The sequence below is a fragment of the Mustela nivalis genome, assembly GCF_964662115.1.
Source record: "Mustela nivalis genome assembly, chromosome: 12".
Lineage (NCBI taxonomy): Eukaryota > Metazoa > Chordata > Mammalia > Carnivora > Mustelidae > Mustela > Mustela nivalis.
In genome coordinates this window covers 17,153,868-17,172,312 of record NC_139031.1, presented here as the reverse complement: position 1 = coordinate 17,172,312, position 18,445 = coordinate 17,153,868, and the positions used below count along the sequence as shown (strand labels likewise).

The window sequence follows — 18,445 nt, the reverse complement described above, 5'->3', positions numbered from 1 at the left end:
AAAACAATAGCAAGATTGCAAATCCAAACTTGATTATTTGGCTGTCCAGTTAATTTCTCAGAGTAGTACTGTGATTATCAACGTAAAGTAAGTAAATTTAAACTCATTATAGACTCAACCACACTTCTTTTTCATTCTCTGTAGGTCTTCAGTGCTCCTAAACACGCAGTAACATCAACTTCCTCCCCCTCCATAAAAACGGTTCTTGTTTTTCTTCATCCTATTTTTAAACCCAACTTCCCGATAAGAGATCTTGTTTGGTTAATTAAATACATTGCCAGCATTTTTGCTTGAAAATTTTAAGGATCTACTGTAGTCTCAAATCAGAAAGCTGCAAAATGGAAAGAAAAAAAAAAGACAAAATGAAAGGCAGTAGGACAATACTCTTTAGACTGTGGGGAACACAGGGTACAAACAAAATGAAACAGCCTATACTCTAGGTGAAATTAGAAGAATTTTGCCAGTGTTGTGCAAGTCTTGAGAAATATTTGTTGGGGAAGATGGGGTGAGGGAAATACTGAGGCAAGATGACTAGCGCCTTGCTCCAATGTCTTCCTACAGAAGCCTCGCCACTTCGCCTTTCTCCCTTCTAGCAGACCCCAGCCCGTCCAAATGTAGACACGGATTCCTCAGTGACTTTCTTATTTGCCATGTCTGCAGTACTTTTATTTATTTGAACTTTTGTCTAAACGGCACAGCATGTAACATGATTATCTTGTTACTTGAATATACTGAGGCTATGGGGCTCTGATGGTAAAAACTTAAAACGTCTTTGGTGTGAAAGCCACAACATTCCAAGAAAATTTTCCCATTGCATACTTCTGTTTTTTCTTATAACACCAGAACCTTTAAGCTGCTGGTTCTGCGAGTGAAAGACAAGCCAGTCCTCTCTCCTTTTTTCATACCACTGACACAATCAAATAACATCATGGAATTTTTATGGACTTTTGAGACTTTTTAACACTTATTCTCTCTCTCTCTCTCACACACACACACACACACACACACACACGTGCTCTTCCTTCCGAATGTTTGATGCTACCAGCAGCACTGGCCTTCCTGCAGTGAGATCAATCATATCTTTCACCAGGTGTTCTCTAAGAGACGAGTGAAGATGGTTAGCAGAAACGAAGCATAATACTCCATAATAAACCTGCTTACACCCAGCAGGGTTGAGAAAACCATGGATTCTGGCCAATCAAAACTGATATTTAATACAGGTGCCTTACCTATCATTAGTGAGTTACCAGCTTCTTAGAAGAACAGATTGTAGTAAAATGGTTAAATGTCTAATAAACATAGTGTAACCATTCTCAGATGGTTCCGAGGAACTTTGGGTCCCACACTGCCCCAAGTCATCTGGGACCAGTAGCAGAATACCACTGGGCTGCTTTCAGCTGGCATCTGCTGAAGGTTCACAGAAGGAACAAAGGGATTGGAATACTTTTATACAAGCCAGTGGGCGTTAGGTATGTTTTTTACTGGTCAGCAGCATTTCAAATATGTTTAAGTCCAGTGTGCAGAAGATTAGAAACGTTAACATTTTGTTTTTAACTGAGTTCCAAGTAGAGGTTGTGCTAACATTTGATATATTAAGGATGCTGCGTACTCGACTGTCCTTTGGACAAATTCTGCTTAGAGTGAAATTAGCACTCACTTATTTTGCTGGCGTTATATACCTTTCTGTTAAGGGCAATTTGCCAACATGTATCAGAAGCCTTTTAGGGCCGCCTGGGTGGCTCAGTTGTTAAGCATCTGCCTTTGGCTCAGGTCATGGTCCCAGGGTCCTGGGATCGAGCCCCACATCGGGCTCCCTGCTCGGCGGGAAGCCTGCTTCTCCCTCTTCCACTCCACCTGCTTGTGTTCCCTCTTTCACTGTGTCTCTCTCTGTCAAATAAATAAATAAAATCTTTTTAAAAAAGAAAGAAGCCTTTTAGATGAAGATATTCTTAAACTCAGAAATGCTAGCTTCTGAAAATTTTTCCTAGATAAATAGCTGAACATAAAAGCATATCTATAATGATGTCCTTTGCAACCTCATTTATAAGAACATAAAGTTGGAAAAATCCTAACTGTCCATCTACAGAAAATAGGTTACAGACTAGTACATCCATATAATTGCTATGTGGTTCTATACACAGAATACTGTGTTGCTGTGGAAAATTAGATTTTGCAAATGTGTTAAAAACAGTCATAAATAAAGAAACTGTTTATGAAATGATATGTATAACACGGTCCCAGTTTGTTAAAAACAAAAGTATCCATGCATGCAAAACAAATGTGTGGTAAAATACATCAGATGTTAGTTATGTCCATATCTGAGTGGTATGATTAGGGAGTTGATTCTCACTTTCTCTTTTACACATCTGTAGTGTCTGGTTTAAGCAAATAAGAAATGTATGTTACTTTTAGAATCAGAAAAAATTAAACAGTTGAGTTGCTGTCCATTTTGAACGAAAAGTAATAAACCTGTGGGAGTAGCATGAAGGGTGAGCTGCTGCGGGTGAGGCCTAAAAGCCAAGCAGCCGCTGAGGCTCATGGAGGAAGTCTCAGAGTCGAAGAATTTCCACACGTATCAAGTCATTTGGCAGGGACGGAATTTCACTTATAAAGTCAAGTGGTATGTGACTGAGCCAGCAACTGGGCATGTTGTGATTCAAAATACCATGAAAGTATTTTGGCTCCTTGTTTGTTTTGAACTTTGAAAACAACTTTAATATGTTTCTTTATTGGTAGTAATAAAAGATCCTTAAAAATCTAGCTCTGATAACTGCGTAGCCTAGGCAAGGAGCTACCAATGGAGAATACCAAACAAGAAGAATTAGGAGAGACAGAAGAGTGAGTGGTCTGGTTGTCAGCCCCCGCCTCCGAGGAGAAATCCAAGATGAAGAAGGGTTGAGTATGACCTGGCCTAGAGAGATGGCAGATCTAGTTGGGTAGGTGGGATGTGGAGGGCAATTAATATCTCAGATCTTTGAAGTATAGCAGGAAGTTGAGGGTTTCATGTGAGATTCCATTTAGGGGAAGGCAGGGGGAGTTGTTTTTAGCATAGGATATCCCAGATGGAGCTTTTAGGTCTCTTGCTTGTTTTGGAAAAGAAAGGCCCCCAAGTAGTAGCCAAGACCTCACGGCTGATCCAGAGATGTAGAAGAATGAATTAAGCCTTTCTGCTTGATTAGCTTGGGAAGCAGTCATGAAGGGCTCCTTCTCCCTGCTGTGGTTAAAGCTGTCTACTGAGAAATAACCCAAAGGAACATTAGGCCAAGAATCTGAAGAGTAAAGCCAAACCACTGGGAAGGGCTTTTGATTGCAAACTACGGTGTGATTGAATTAGAAAGGAACATTCGATTCATGTCATGCTGTCACCTCAAATTCACCACGTCTAAAATTGAACTCATCTTTCCTCACAAAGCAGCTTTTCAAGTGAACTTTGCTAATAACAACAGAATATTGCACTGTGAAATGCCATACCATAACATATCCAGGATTTCATTTGACTGTCACACAGTTACAGGCAAGGGACTTTAACTCAGGTTAAAGGGCTGGGCTGCCAGCTAGTAAGAGAGCAGTTCTAGAGACGAGGTTTACTGAGTCCTAACCTAGTCCTCCGTCAACGAGATCACACCGCCCTTCTCTCCAGATCTGTAGGAATAAACCGGTCAGTTTCACAGAATTGCTGTGACATTTTAGTTACTTACATTGACACTTGAGTAGTGCACACTAGCATATTTTAATAAGTATGAAGTCAGATTTTCTGAAGCAACAAAGAACAAACCAACCAAACTGTGGAACGGTTAGTCTTGTTTTTTATAGGTAAAAAATATGCATAGTGTTCGTATTCTTGAAGTCAAAAGATAGACCCAGACGAAATAAAGTGTCGGCTCTAAGCCTAAAGATGTCTCATCTGTAATCTAACATAAGCAAACCATCATCAGTTATAGTAGGTTCCTATTGTTGGGACAAATTACATGGTTCTGCTATTTTATTTTCTTTCATTTGGAAATTATTTTAGGTTTGTCATTATGTAAGAATTCTAAGCATGAAATGTTTATATATCTGGATATCTATTTGTAGATGTGTAAGTAATATCATAAGACAAGGGCTTTAACTCCCCAATGTAAAAAGCGGCCCACTGTGCATTGCGGCTCCATCCCAACCCATGGCCCCTTCGGGCCAGCTTGGCCCTGGGCCAGCCAGCCTAGCCCTGCTTCCTTGGGACTCTCTATCTCAGATGTGCTCCTCCTTCACAAGTAGCCAGGGTAATCATGCAGATCGCTTTTTCTTGAGTTTGGACATCTGTAGTTCCCCAATTCCAATTCTTGATTTGGGAATAATATTAATGGAAATGTACGTAATGCAGTGATGGTGATTGTGTAATTTTCCTAAATAGGTATTTGCTTCAGACAAACTACAAAAGCCTGATACCATCTATGTGTACAGAGAGAGCCCTCTGTGCTTCCCCTACCTGCCTCAGCTCTTGGGTTTCTATCTACACATACTCCTGGGGGCTACCACGATGGGCCCAACCTGTGCGGGTAGAATCCTAACGCATGGGTTTTAGAGCAAAAAAGGGGGCGTTACAGGGAGCCGCACTGACTTGGAAACCCTCCTATCGGTTGTCAGTAACACCTTCCCTCTCCAGTGATCAGGAACTGAAAGGAAAAAATAAAATCCAAGCAAAGAGGGGATCCTACTCTCCATTTTAATTAGCAATTTGGGTTTACTAATGCCAAAATCCTGGCTTGGTAACTTGATACTTTTCTATACAACATGCTGAATCTTTTAAGCGAGTGTTTTGATTATTTTTTGATTCAGTGTTTCAGATTTTTGCCTCGAAATCCTAACATGAGAATAAGTAGTTTAGTAAAGATATATAAATTTGCTTACCCACAGTCTCTGCACAGCCTGCTTTTGTGTATTTTTTTTTTTTAGGTTAAGCTATTATTTGATCACTGAAAATTGTCCTGTGTAGCTATTAGACTCGTGCTTTTCAAATACTCAGAAGTTTGCAAACTATGCAGATCATGTCTCTGTGGAATGGAACGATCCATTTAGAACTCTCTGGTTCAGTCAGTGGTTGAGGTCAGGAAAGGACTCAGAGCTGATCTGGCAGAGATCCTGGTGAAGATGGTTGGCGGCTGGCATGCTCAAGAGGTTGTCTTTGTGACGTTACAGGATCGCCTACCAGAGGAACGATGACGACGAGGAAGAGGCCGCCCGTGAACGGCGCCGCCGCGCCCGGCAGGAGAGGCTGCGGCAGAAGCAGGAGGAAGAATCCTTGGGGCAGGTGACTGACCAGGTGGAGGTGAATGCCCAGAACAGGTACTGTCCTTCCCGGAATGGAGAACTTCTAAGTTACTTCTTAGCCTGTCTGATGAATGGAATGTGCTGGGCAAAAGCATTCCCTTCTCAGCCCAGCTCAACTCTTTCTCAGTCTAACTTATTCCGTCATTTTTGTGGTCATTGTAGGCCCCTAATCAGATAAGATAGTCAAACTGATTTAGAAATTCAGACACCACCACTTTCTTCTCTTCTCCTCTACCATCCCCTGCACACACCCCACTTGAAGTGCTTTATTTTATTTTATTTTACAGTCTAATAATCTTTTGTTTTTTTGAGATTTATTTATTTATTTATTTGACAGAGAGAGATCACAAGTAGGCAGAGAGGCAGGCAGAGAGAGAGAGGAAGGGAAGCAGGCTCCCTGCTGAGCAGAAAGCCCGATGTGGGACTCGATCCCAGGACCCTGAGATCATGACCTGAGCCGAAGGCAGAGGTTTAACCCACTGAGCCACCCAGGCGCCCTCTAGTAATCTTTTTATTTACTAACTATGATGGGTTACATCTTTAAGTAAGGAAAACTATTGACATTCATTCTTCAGGGTGTTGTCGTCTGTTTTGAACTGAAGATTTATTAGCTTAATTTATTAGCTTTAATTTATTAGCTTAATTATGCCTCCCAGTAGCAAATAATATTTGAATTTTTAAAGTAGATGTAAATGGCAGATGTCTTATTTTTCCTGATCTACAGTCTCAGTCAGTATTCTCTGATCACTACAATATTCAGCAAGGTGCAGAATCCTGCTTAATTATTCAAGCAAGCTTATGAGTTTACTAGCACATTTTTTTCCTATACAGGCTTTGGTAGCGATCAGGACAGTTGAAAACTCCTGATCGGTTCAACTTCTTCAAAATGGGCTTTTCTAAGCTCACACATATGTCATCTTATGCCCCAAGGTATAAAAAAGATGAGAATATTTGGGGGTGGGGTTGGAGAAAAAAATAATTTTTGTTTGTATTTATGGGCTAAATAAATGTGAAGCTATGACAGAAGCTTCTGTGTATGGTTTTGGTTTTAGCCTATTTATTTTGTGTGTGTTGGGAGGGCATTGTTGATAGTTCCTTTAAGTCAATCCAACAAGAAAAAATCGAAGGAAAACAGTTCTGGCCTCTTTAACCTAAGTATGAGTGGGTACATAGGTGTCTAAAAGTCTTGAAGATTCTGTCAGACCTGATGAATTCAATAAAGAAACCTATTGGTTAGGTGGAGACATAGAAACCTTGTTTTTGGTAGGTAGCCCCTAATTAAAGAGGAAGTATGGCAAAGAGGTTGTGGGTATGTTCTCTAGGGTTCACTACTGTCTCTGAATTCGAATTTGGCCTTTCCCTAACTGTGTTTCTTCAGTTAAATGGAAATGAAAATTGTAACTCTCTCTTAGGAATGTTGTTAATTTAAATGAGATGATACTACATATGAAACCCATGGTGCCTTGCACATAATAAGCACCTAATTTTAACTATTATTGGGAAAATGTTATCAGAGCCTTACAGAAGAGGTCTTCATAGTCATTCACTATCTTTATTATTCTAGAGTTGAACAGGAAGGGAAAGAAAGTTTTGAAATGGCATTGTGAGGCCTTTCCTGAATCTGGTTATTAACAGTGGCTTACAAGTTATTAGTAGTATTTAAAATCTTGCTTCTATGTGTTTTCTCTTCTTTTTTCACATTTATTAATAGTAATTATTTCATGCTGTTGATTGGTTCACACATTCTTTTTCAGTAAAGCATATTCTTTTTTCTTAAAGGCTTTATTTGTTTGAGAGTGAAAGAGTTCATGAGGTCAAGGGGAGCAGAGGGAGAGAGAGAAGCAGATTCCCCGCCGAGCATGGAGTCTGACTCAGGACTCGATCCTAGGACCCTGGGATCATGACTGAGAGGAAGGCAGATATTTAACCAACTGAGCCCCAGGTGCTCCTTCAATAAAGCATATTCAGATCTGAGAACATATAATTTATCTCTGACATATTAATTATCCACAAGAAGTGTCCTTCATGGGGCTGAACGACCCTAAATGGTACTCAACTCTACTGATAATTATTGTGATTATAAATAGGCAAAGAAAGATCCAGTAGAATCTGGTTTTTATTGCTTTGAGAGAAAGAGAGAGAGAGAAAGAGAGGACGTGCACATGTGAACAGTGGTGGGAGAAGGTTGCAGAGGGAGAATCAGAAGCAGGCTCTGCATTCAGCATGGAACCCGAAGTAGGGCTCTTTGTTACAACCCTGAGATCATGACCTGGGGCAAAATCAAGAGTCAGACACTAAACCGACTGAGCCACCAAGATGACCCTATCTGTTGGTTTCTTTACTCAAGAGTACTTTCATCTGGCTAATGCTTTGGAATTTTTGGTACCTTCTAAAAATTATTTGTATTCAGTTGATCCAGATTCCTTATGTGTAGACGTTTCCCCTTAAATTCTAAACTATTTGGGAAATTTTATTTTTTAGGGAAAAAATTTTTAGGGAAATTTAATACTTTTGTCTAATTCAGGGAGACAGTGTCCTACAGCAAGAGTTAAAGCCAAGGAAGCTTAATATCTAGCCTTTCCTCTGCCATTTCTTATTGTTAAATGTGAGATGTGTTTTTCCAAAATTAAGTGAACTTGAACTTCAAAAGGGCCCAGTTCAATATGAACTATGAAATTTGATGGAGTTTCTAAACTTTATAAGATCTATTTTTCCAACTCTGGTCACAGTTTCTGGTATCACATGACTGGTTGTTTCATGCCAGTGGAGACCAAGTACTCTGGCTTTGAGCTATAATAGTGAGTAAGGTGATAGGTTTGGTACAGTTTGGTTTTTAGATATTTTGCTTTTCTGTTTGAATAAACATCAAATTTAACTATTCTTTGTCTACCACAGAGAAGGGCAAAAGACCCTCTATTCATGGAAATCTTGACAAAGAGTGAAGACAGTGTGTGCATTAGGGTAACGTCAGCTGGTGTAACAACGAGCCCCAAATTTTAATAATTTTGGTACAGTAACACCAATGAGTCTAGTGTGGTATTTTTGAGTAGTAAACAGAACTGGTCACCTCCTTTCCTTCCTCTTATGACTGTGTCAACTCCTGGGCTTTAAAGTTTTCTGATCTACTTAATAGAGATAGAGATGGTGAAGAATGCACTTCTGCCTCGGAGTTGTCTTGGTCTAGACACATCACTTCTGCTGACACTAGACTGGGAATTACTGGACACAGGGCTCCACCTAGATGCAAGAAAGAGGGGAGGGTCAGAAATAGACTCCTTGACTGGCTGTGATTTCCCTAGGACTGCGGAAGGGGGAGTATGACTTGTGACGGTTGGTTAGATGCCTGTACCACGGGGGTCACTGGCATAAATACGGCATCACCACTCTGTGATGTACACTTCCTTCCTTTCCAAGTGCCTTATACCCCACAGATTCAGCTCAGGATTTCTAGGTGACTTGGCGACAGGTGAAAATACTGTATGATACTAGAGGAGCTAATTTCTCAGTTTCGTCCTTGTCTTAGTTTGAGTTGCCCAAGAAGCAGATTCTGGAACAAAAAAGATTTAAGCCCAAGTCATTCATTTGGGAACCGATCCCGAGACACCAGTCACAGTGTGGGACAGTGAACCAAGGAAGGGAGAGCGACCAAATAAAGGTTTCATGGGATCCAGAGCTTACCTCCACCGGGAGACTCTGAGATCCAGGGCGGGGCAGGCACCCCAGTTATCCACCGCAAAAGGTGAGGGGAGCGGAGGTATTGATACACTGAGCCTTCTCCAGTGCCCCGATTCCGAAAGCACTTCCGGCAGGTAGAGTAGATGCCCGTGGCGGGAGAAAGACCCAGGGCAGAGGCCTGCATGCACGGTCTACTGACCACTAGGCAGGCCAGCGCCACCAGAAAAATGGGTACCGAGGGTGGGGGCGTCCCCTAGGTACACATGGGACCGTGAGATTCGCCCCGGCACCCATCAGACCGCGCGGATCCCGCTGACCCATTCATCAGCAGCTGTCTTTGGTGTCGTTTCTGTTGTCCAGTGTGGCCGACGAGGAGGTCAAGACAAGCACCGCACACACGCAGCTGGAGGGCGACGACGAGGCTGCGCTCCTGGAGCGTCTGGCTCGGCGGGAGGAAAGACGCCAGAAACGCTTGCAGGAAGCCCTGGAGCGGCAGAAGGAGTTCGACCCCACGGTCACGGACGGGGGCCTGTCGCTGCCCAGCAGGAGAATGCAGAACAACGCGGCCGACAGCGAGGCTGCCGAGAAGGAAGCAAAGAGTGAGCGTCGCCAGGAAAGATACGAGATGGAGGAGATGGAAATCGTCACCAAGTCCTATCAGAAGAACGACTGGAGGGACGCTGAGGAGAAAAAGCAGGAAGAAAAAGAAAAGGAGGAAGAGGAGGAAGAGAAGCCAAAGCAAGGGAGCCGGGAAGAAAATCAGGTAGAGGTGACCGTGCAAGGCGGAACAACAGAAACAGCGGTCCCGCCGTTGGAAACGGGGCAGCTCAGTGCAGAAGAGCCTAGAACAGAGGAGGAGCAGGAACAGGGTGCAGATGAGGTCGCGCACAATGGCAGCCTGGAGACAGAAGGGAGGGAGCAAGCTGAGGCAGACAGGGCCAGGATGGAAGCGGAAGAAAGAGACAGAATTAAAGCTGAGCAAGAGCAGAGGGTCGCAGAGGAGCAAGCCAGACTGGAAGCAGAAGAGAGAGCAGCTGCGCAGGAGAGAGAAAGGAGGGAGGCGGCCGAGAGGGAGAGGGCTGAGCGGGAGAGAAGAGCAGCGGAAGAGAGGCAGCGGGCAAAGGCAGAGGAAGAGCAGAAAGCTAAGATAGAAGAGCAGAAGCTCCGGCAGCTAGAAGAGAACAGAAGCGAAATGCAAGAGAAAAAGCACACAGGGGAAAAGGTAGAGGAGAAAATGGAAGGGAAATGGGTAAATGAAAAGAAAGCGCAAGAAGATAAACTTCAGACAGCTGTGCAAAAGAAACAGGTACAGTAAGCATTTTGCACCAAACGTGTGATGCCTGTGACTTGGGAGAAATGTAATGCACATCGGACTTGGGGCCGAGGCACGTTCCTGCAACCCCACGTGCTTGCTCAGTCGGCAAGCTGTTCATTTTTTCCGGCCATAGCAATATGCAAGCATGAAGCAGTCAGTCGATGGCTAAAGAGTCAATCAACCCAATTTACTAGGACAGCCAGAGAGAGATTAATTGCTCTTGCTTGCTTGTTATGAATACCAGAAAAATGAATTAACCCAGAGATGATAAGTGTGGCAGTGCTGTGTTGACTTACAATTCTGCACCTGAATCTCAATTCTTTCCTTTTAACAATTTATCTCTAGCCATAGGTCTACATGAGGCAAGAGGATCGTAACTCCTCCCCTTATCCATATGTTTGGCATTTCATTAAAAATTATAAAAGGTGGGGTGGGAAAATGACATAAAGAATCATGGTCAGAAATTGCATCTTAAGAAGGCAAAAATAACCCCCTTGAAATCACCTGGTAATGAAGGAAGGAAAAAAGCCAATTTGGACCTTTCATTAAGTATGTCAAAACCACAATTTGCCATCATGTAGACCTGAGCTTAATGCAGACTTGCAGAAAGCCATTCATCTGGGGTGGCATCAGTTTATAACTGACTGGTAATTAAGAGCATGCATTTTGCTGCTTTTATCGTTGGGATGACATAAATAAATTCATGTAGCCTGAGAAGGGTGGAAATGGAGGGAGGAGGTGTTTGCAAGCTGTGAAAGACCTTTTTTTCTGTCTGCAAGCCTGCATTGAAAGCATTCTAGCTAACCACGGCCTGTATCCCTACTCCCATAAAAGAAGGAGAGAAAGAAAGATGCTTGCATATTCTCATTTGCAGAGAGAACCCTTATCACTGAGTCTGCATTGTGCTGAGGTTGTCTTTCACTCTTGCTTGTTACATGGGGCTCATGAGCACAGCTACATTTGGGACCATCAGAAACAAAATGCACCAAACCACACACATGGTTTGCAAACATGCACAAAGGACCACCACGTCACGCCAGGTTTCAGGGAGCACAATGGCAGGCACGTGAGAAACAGTTTTGGTGGAAAGAAACGATCCCACGTTGCTGTTCAAAATCACTGGCACCCAGGCCTATGTGAGCACTGAGTCAGCAAAGTCCTGAGCCACGTGCAGAGTGACCTGAGCACCCCCTCACTCTTGTAAGCTAGAAAGGGCTTCTTTTAAACAAGTGACCTTGCCACTCTTGAAAATAAAAAGGAAGAAGAAAAGGGGGCCAAAGCACAAGTTAAAAGAGAAAAATCCCAAGAAGACAAGCCTACCTTCAAAAAAGAGGTAAATATTACTGAGAAGTAACCTAAACATAAAGCAACAGAGAGAGTATTCCATGACTTTTCAGATCTGCTGATCTCAAAATTGTAACCTCTAATCCAGTGTTTTTCAAGCCATGACTTGACCTTCATGATTCACTGAATGGTGAAATCAACTTAAAGCATCTCAAAAGTAGTTAAATATGTCAATGACATTTTAAGACACGAAACCAAAAAATAGAAGATACCAGATATTGTAAGCAGTACTACATCATGACAGAAATTGTCCTTCTGGCTGTGGGTCACAGAAATCTTGAAAAACACTGATCAGATCCATTTTTCCCGCTTTCTGCTCTTCTAAGTGCTCTTTTTTTCTCCTTGAACCATCCTACTTGAATTTCCCTTGTGGGGTATTTTCAACTGGCTTTGATTAATGATAACAACTTTCCAAAGGAAAAACACTACCCGCCCCCATCTCAGTAGAAAATTCGATGAACTGAAGATGGTATTTGATTTTCAAAAGAAAAGTTTGGCAGAATGTACTGCATTGCATTTCTGAGGCACACACAGGAGCTGGTGCCAGGGTGTTTGTAGGTAAGTGAGCGAGTCAGTGGGGGCAGGGCCGCTGTCTAGAGAATGTCATCACGCCCCACGTGATCAAAATGCCACATCAGAAAGCCTGGCCTCGTGTCAGTCCCAAGTAATCCTAAAATCTGTAACAATATCTCATAAGTTCAAAGTGCTTAAATGTGGTAAAACTAAATTATCGAAGGTAGGTATTTTGGGTTACTTTGCACATGGGACTGAATCAGAGCTGTTGAATTATTAGCTCAGATCGACTTCTGCTGCACTTGTCTGCCCATTGTGGCATATATTAAGAAACAGAAAAATCCGTAGTTAGAAAATTAGGTAAACCAGATTCAGCAGGGAGATGGTTATTTTCTTAAATGCTTTTTCATAAGATTCACAAAAAAAAAAGTTAAGAACCTCTAGATCATGTTCTGTTTGTTTTGGTTAAGATGTACGTACCTTCCTGTTTCTAATGAAACTCGAGGGGGTTTGGGAGTCGGTACTGAATGCAGACACCACCCATTTAAAGGAAGGTGGAAGCGTAAAGGCTGAGAACTAGAAAGCTGGATTTGGTTCAAACGAGGCGGCTAAGGAAATGGTTGAATATTGTTGGGAAGCACTGTTCTCATTTCATAGCGGAAAAACACCTACAGATTCATCTGCAAAAAAAATGAAAGTTACTGGGAGCTAAACTCAACCAAAAATGTTCCACTTAGGCTCTTGGATAAAGCTGGTGTTTCATGGTGGACAGCTTTACAGAAGGAAGAGGGCATGAGGTCCTAACTCAGTGGGGGAAGGGAAGCTGCAAGAGCACTGTTTGGATTCCGTATTTAAAATGTAATTGACTTCCCTAAGATGTGACTTGTTTTTAATGACACAAACATTCTATGTCTATGTATTGTGCCCCTGAGCAAGAAAGGGCGCTCATCCTTCTGCCTCTTTTCAGAGAGGGCCCCAGTCCCAACAGTGTTAGTGGTATAACCATCTCAGACCTGCCCCTTTCCCAGTTTGCTCTACACCCCATTCTAGAATCCCAAAACTTTTGGCCCCTTTTTTACACAAGGCCAGATTAGCCACTAAGTTGAGGCTCAAAAAAACGGAAGGAAGGAAGGAAGGAAGGAAGGAAGGAAGGAAGGAAGGAAGGAAGGAAGGAAAAAAATCTGGCATCTCTGCTTTAACATTGCATATGTCAATTACTAGTTGGATGACTAGATTTCCCCCCCCTCCAGCTAGTTGTGTGGTTACTTTATGTAAACAGCTTTGAATCATATTTTACATTTCAACACCTTCCTCCTTTTTTTACCTCCTTTTTTGTTAAAAAACAACCAAAAAAATATTTCCTTTCAAGGAAATGAGCAGGATCAGTCAACCGCAAGTAAACACAAACATCACATGAGACTTCTTAGAGAAAACATTTCCAGAAGTCACTCTAATACCTCGGAAAAAACTGTCTTTCTCCCCCTGCAGTCCTGCAGTTTTAACTGTTCGTGGCGATGGAACACAGAACATCACCAACCTTGAAACTTAGCTTTTTTTTTCTCCTCCCCAGTTAAATAATGCCTCTTTTTCATTCTTCACCCCCTAATTGTTTTTTTGTTTGGTTGGTTTTTTCTTCCTGGCCTCTAACAGAAAACTTGTGTCCAGCAGAGTTGTTCATGTAATACTGAAACTGATATTCATATCATGTACCAAAGTTTCCCAAACATGGGCATGCTTATAAATTACCTGGAATCTTACAAAATGCAAAATCTGCCTCAGTGGGTCTGGGGTGGAGTCCGAGCTTACCACTGAGGTCCGTGTTGTTCACAGACCACACTTGCAGTAGCAAAGACATCCATGTGGCAGACATTGGACCCAGAAAAGAACTGAGGCTTCTGAATCTAACAGAAATGTGTCAGACCTAATGTGAAATGTAACTTGCATCGGTTCTTGTCACTCTCCTGAAACCAAATAATGCAAAACATCATTCTGCAGAGACTGACAGCTCAGTCTTTTTGACTTGCGCACTTGACCTTTTGAGGGTCTCTCTGGCACCATGACATGTCACTTGAATTCCCATACACCCATGTGTTGTTAGCCCATTGGATATCCCAAATATCCAGAGTTTTATCCAACTGTCTCATTTGACCAGAGCCTCTCATATGCTAATATTATCTGAATGTGAAGCACGTTAGCTTTTCAGGATAATTATGAACCCCTTGACACAGATTTTCTTCATGCTAGCAGATCAAATGCTTTTCCCTCAGAATTTCATGAGTTTAGGTTGAATCTATCGAATCTATTCCACTATTCTCCTTAAGATTTAAAGGCATGAATGAATGAATGAATGAATTATTTATTCAATTTATTTATTTCCCAGAAAGAGAAAACCATTTGCAAACTCAAATCATCATTTCATTGGGAATTTTTTTAATAGATTTTTTTTTTCTAATTCTTTTGACAGACAGAGATCACAAGCAGGCAGAGAGGCAGGCAGAGAGAGAGGAAGAAGCAAGCTCCCCGCTGAGCAGAGAGCCTGATATGGGGCTTGATCCTTGGACCCTGAGACCAGGACCTAAGCCCAAGGCAGAGGCTTTAACTCACGAGCCACCCAGGCACCCCATCATTGGGAATTTTTCTGAGAAAGCCTTCCAAAGAGAATATCCATCCCCTATAGACTTTGCCAATAAAGGCAGAGCTGGAAAAGAGGGGAGGGGGATTTTTCTTCTCTTAGACATGTATTGTTTTACAAATCTACTTTATATATATTTTTGGTCAATAAGTCAGTTAATACATTTTGGGAGATTGGAAATATCTCTGACCCCAAAATAGGAGAAATGAATTAAAGGTAATTTCTCTTTGCATAGTGCTCCTAAAACCATGAGATTTGACTCAGAATGTGTTTTGTGGATTCCTGAAACAGGACCCAAATTTGCATCCCCAGACACTTCTTAACCAGGATATAAACTCCAGTCCCTGGTATCTGGGACAATATCCAGCAATGAAGGTCAGGACGAGAACAGGCAATGTCTGCTCCTGCCCGCCCAGAGAACACAGATTTTCTATGGGGCAAGAACCGCCACCAAGGAGCTGCAGTCAAGCTTTAGGACAGCTCAGAACTTCCCTCTCTTCTCTCTAGCCTTTCACAACAAATCAAGAGCCAAGAGGGAAATGACAGGATAAAGGATGAGGAAGGAATCCTCTGGTCCAACCTCTCTTAATGTATGTGTAGAGCCAACCTCCCAGAGAAACCAGGTGATTTCATTTAGCTAGTCTGCTGACAGCGCTGAACCAAAAACTCAGCTTTCCTAACTTCTAGCCAAAGCTCTCAGAGAGAATGGCAGAAGAACAGCCCCCTTTTTCAGCATATCCAAGGGATAGCCTTGGAGGAAGACTGAAGTCTTAACTAAGGGCCACATGGTAGTGAATAGTCAGTCTGTGGTCATTTAATCAAATAACATCCAAAGAAGGCCGTCAGGCAGAGGACTATTCAAGGCTCTTCAGTGAAGAGAAATAAAAGTACTGTGCTTAGTAAGACCCGCACTTCAGGAGTAAGTGTTCAGAGGGTATCAGAGGAATAGCTGGGAAAAGGTGAGATCGGATAAGAGGAGACCATCTTGGGCATCTCCTGAAGGCCCAAGTTCTTATGCCTACACTTCCTCTGTTGCTTGCTCCAGAACATGAGTGTCTTGTCCCTGGTTGTCCTGAATAGAGCAATAATGAACCTCTCCTGTTTTCACACTCATGGTTTAGGAATGGGTGAGCTGATACAGGTAATCTCAACCCCCTAACAAGCTATGTAAATTCACTTTGTTTTGAAATAATGTGTCTCATTTACTGTAAGGACCTTGTAAGACAAAACTCACAAAAATTAAAGCTAACACCCACTTTCCATATATCACTTTCCTCTGTCTCCTCAACAATCACAAAACCACTTCAGTTTCCTGTTGCATTAGAAATGTAGTGGTTTAGATGACTACCAACATGGTCCCACAGGTCTGAGTCGTCTCCCCTAAGGTAGGGTTATTATATCTTCAGTCCTCAGAACCCTAGTTACTCATTTGATTAAAATACAAGGGCTACCTCTGCCAAAGGCCAAAATTGGCTTGGCAGATCTGGTAGGTTTCATTGGTAGGTTTCCTTTTTCCCTCCTCAACACATTTGTGTCCTTTTCTAAGACAGAGTCTTCATCCAGGAAAACAAAAACCTGTCCAACCAACCAGGCCATTCTCCCATCATTGGCACACTAATGATCACTCTTTTCAGTGAGAACTACAAAGATCTACTCTTACATGGAATTCCCAGAAAATAATAGTTTCCAAACAGTAACACCTCCACTGCTCTCAAAAACAAAACCCCAGTGAAATCAGGGATGATCTTGGTTTCGTAAAATTGTGATCTAGATCTCTGATCTAGATCTCTGATCTAGATCACGGAGGCAGGAGGACCATAGCTCACGCTCTAAGAATTTCCTCTGACCCCGGCTCTACCACATCATTCTCCAGTGGTTGGTTTTACTTCTGAGTTTCCTGGCTTCTTAATAATTCTGGGTCTTATTTGGTGATACCAACCAAAACCTAATGGGACTTTTATCATTATGTTTCTTCCTGATGTGTACTGTTGGTTAGATCAAAGATGAGAAGATTAAGAAGGACAAAGAGCCCAAAGAAGTGAAGAGCTTCTTGGATGGAAAGAAGGGATTTACAGAAGTGAAGTCACAGAATGGAGAATTCATGACGCACAAACTTAAACACACCGAGAATAGTTTCAGGTAAGAAACAGAGGCTCCTTAACAATGACTGTGTTCTCATGTGAGGAAAAAACAATAATCAGCCTCCCTATCCTGTGCCTCCAGACAGAAACGTGCTAAACGGGCAACATATTTCTGTTGTGAAGTCATTGACCATTGTCTCAGAGATACTCAGCAGGTCAGGCTATCAATCACTAACAGAAGACCAGCAGTCATTGCTCAGACAAGGTTTAATCTGCTTTTCCCATTATTTAGCAAAGCAGATCATGCTTAGGATCCATGTTTTTGTTCCGTGACTAATATGCTCAAGTAAGATCGGTTTATTAGAAAGCATTATGACTGGGGCTAATGTCATTGATTCTCTGTATGGTCCAGCCAGTTTCCCAAGAGACACTTGTCAGTACCATTTTCAAGAATATATATATTTTTAAAGATTATAAATAAATGTTGCTTAAAACTGAGATTGTCCTGTGGCCAAATACTCAGGAAATGTTAGGTTAAACTAAGTTAATTAGATCTCTTTATCACAGAACTTCGAGAGCACTTGATGTTAATATGCATTGGGAATATCAAAGAGGAAGGAATAGGGCAGAGCACCCGTACTCCATTTAATACCTTTTGGACAACCCTCTGGCATAGCTTCAGCTTCCCCCCATCAAGTTGAATATCTGGACAGTTGATTTTAGGACAGACAGACAAGTACACACAGGTAAATCCTTACTTCTAGATACACTGAATACTGAGCGCTCCCCCCAGTTCTGTAGAAGGACTCAAGTTACAGAAGCCAGCCATGGACACCTGGCCACATGATGCCTTGTGCCTCTCCCCCACGCATATACTCCCTCCAACCATGGGTGCCAAATTCCTACCTCCGTTATGTCACTGGCTGCTGTGCCAGATGTCCTGGAAAAATTGTGGGTCCCTGAAACGTGGATTCCCATGGGCTTGTTTTGGCAGCAGTCTTGCCTGTAGACCCTGTTTTCCTGAACAATTCAAATGAGAAAGCCCCCACGAGCAGGTATTGTGTAGAAGCTGGACATATTCCTTATCCCAAAGCCTTTGTGGCATTCAGAAGCCAGCAGAGCTACTAGGGCTCTGCTCCTCTAAGCAAGCTAAAATGGGGAAATTTAATTGTCCCCCCCAAACAATTTCTCTAGATAAAAATTTGAGTGGAAGGGGAATCACATTGACCCAAGGGCAAGCCTATAAAGAAAATGTGTGCAGAAAATGCCTAAGTAAACTGAAAAGGAGGAGGATATGCAAATCCTATAGATGTTCCTTGTGATTGGCCAGAGAGTAGACTTTAAGTAGAGCAGTAAGAGTTTATTAAGAATTCATAGAAAATCTAGAAACTGAGTTGATTCCTGATGGTTGTCCAAAGCAAGCCCAAAGCTTGCTGGAGTGCCAGTAGTTTAATATTTCAAGGCCCTAGAACGGTGTCAGGTTCATGAAAAGTATCTGACGAATATTGCCTAACAATATTACTGTCTTATTTGATAGTTTAAAATGGGTTTTGGGGGTATGAGTAAATTTTTTGTTAA

The 18,445-nt window shown here is 42.2% G+C and overlaps 1 protein-coding gene across 7 annotated transcripts in view; it reads left to right on the top strand.

Moving 5' to 3' along the window:
* The window catches only part of CALD1 (caldesmon 1), a 185,720-nt gene that overhangs the window by 140,388 nt on the left and 26,887 nt on the right, over positions 1-18,445 (top strand). For 4 of the 7 annotated variants that reach the window (XM_082693298.1, XM_082693297.1, XM_082693299.1 and 1 more), the window contains 3 exons: positions 5,176-5,322; positions 9,343-9,745; positions 16,783-16,925. In XM_082693298.1, the coding sequence (XP_082549424.1) occupies positions 5,176-5,322; positions 9,343-9,745; positions 16,783-16,925 (693 nt within the window). Of the gene's footprint in view, positions 1-5,175; positions 5,323-9,342; positions 10,289-11,555; positions 11,631-16,782; positions 16,926-18,445 lie in introns of all 7 variants that reach the window. The other 3 variants (XM_082693295.1, XM_082693294.1, XM_082693293.1) reach the window with 1 other exon arrangement.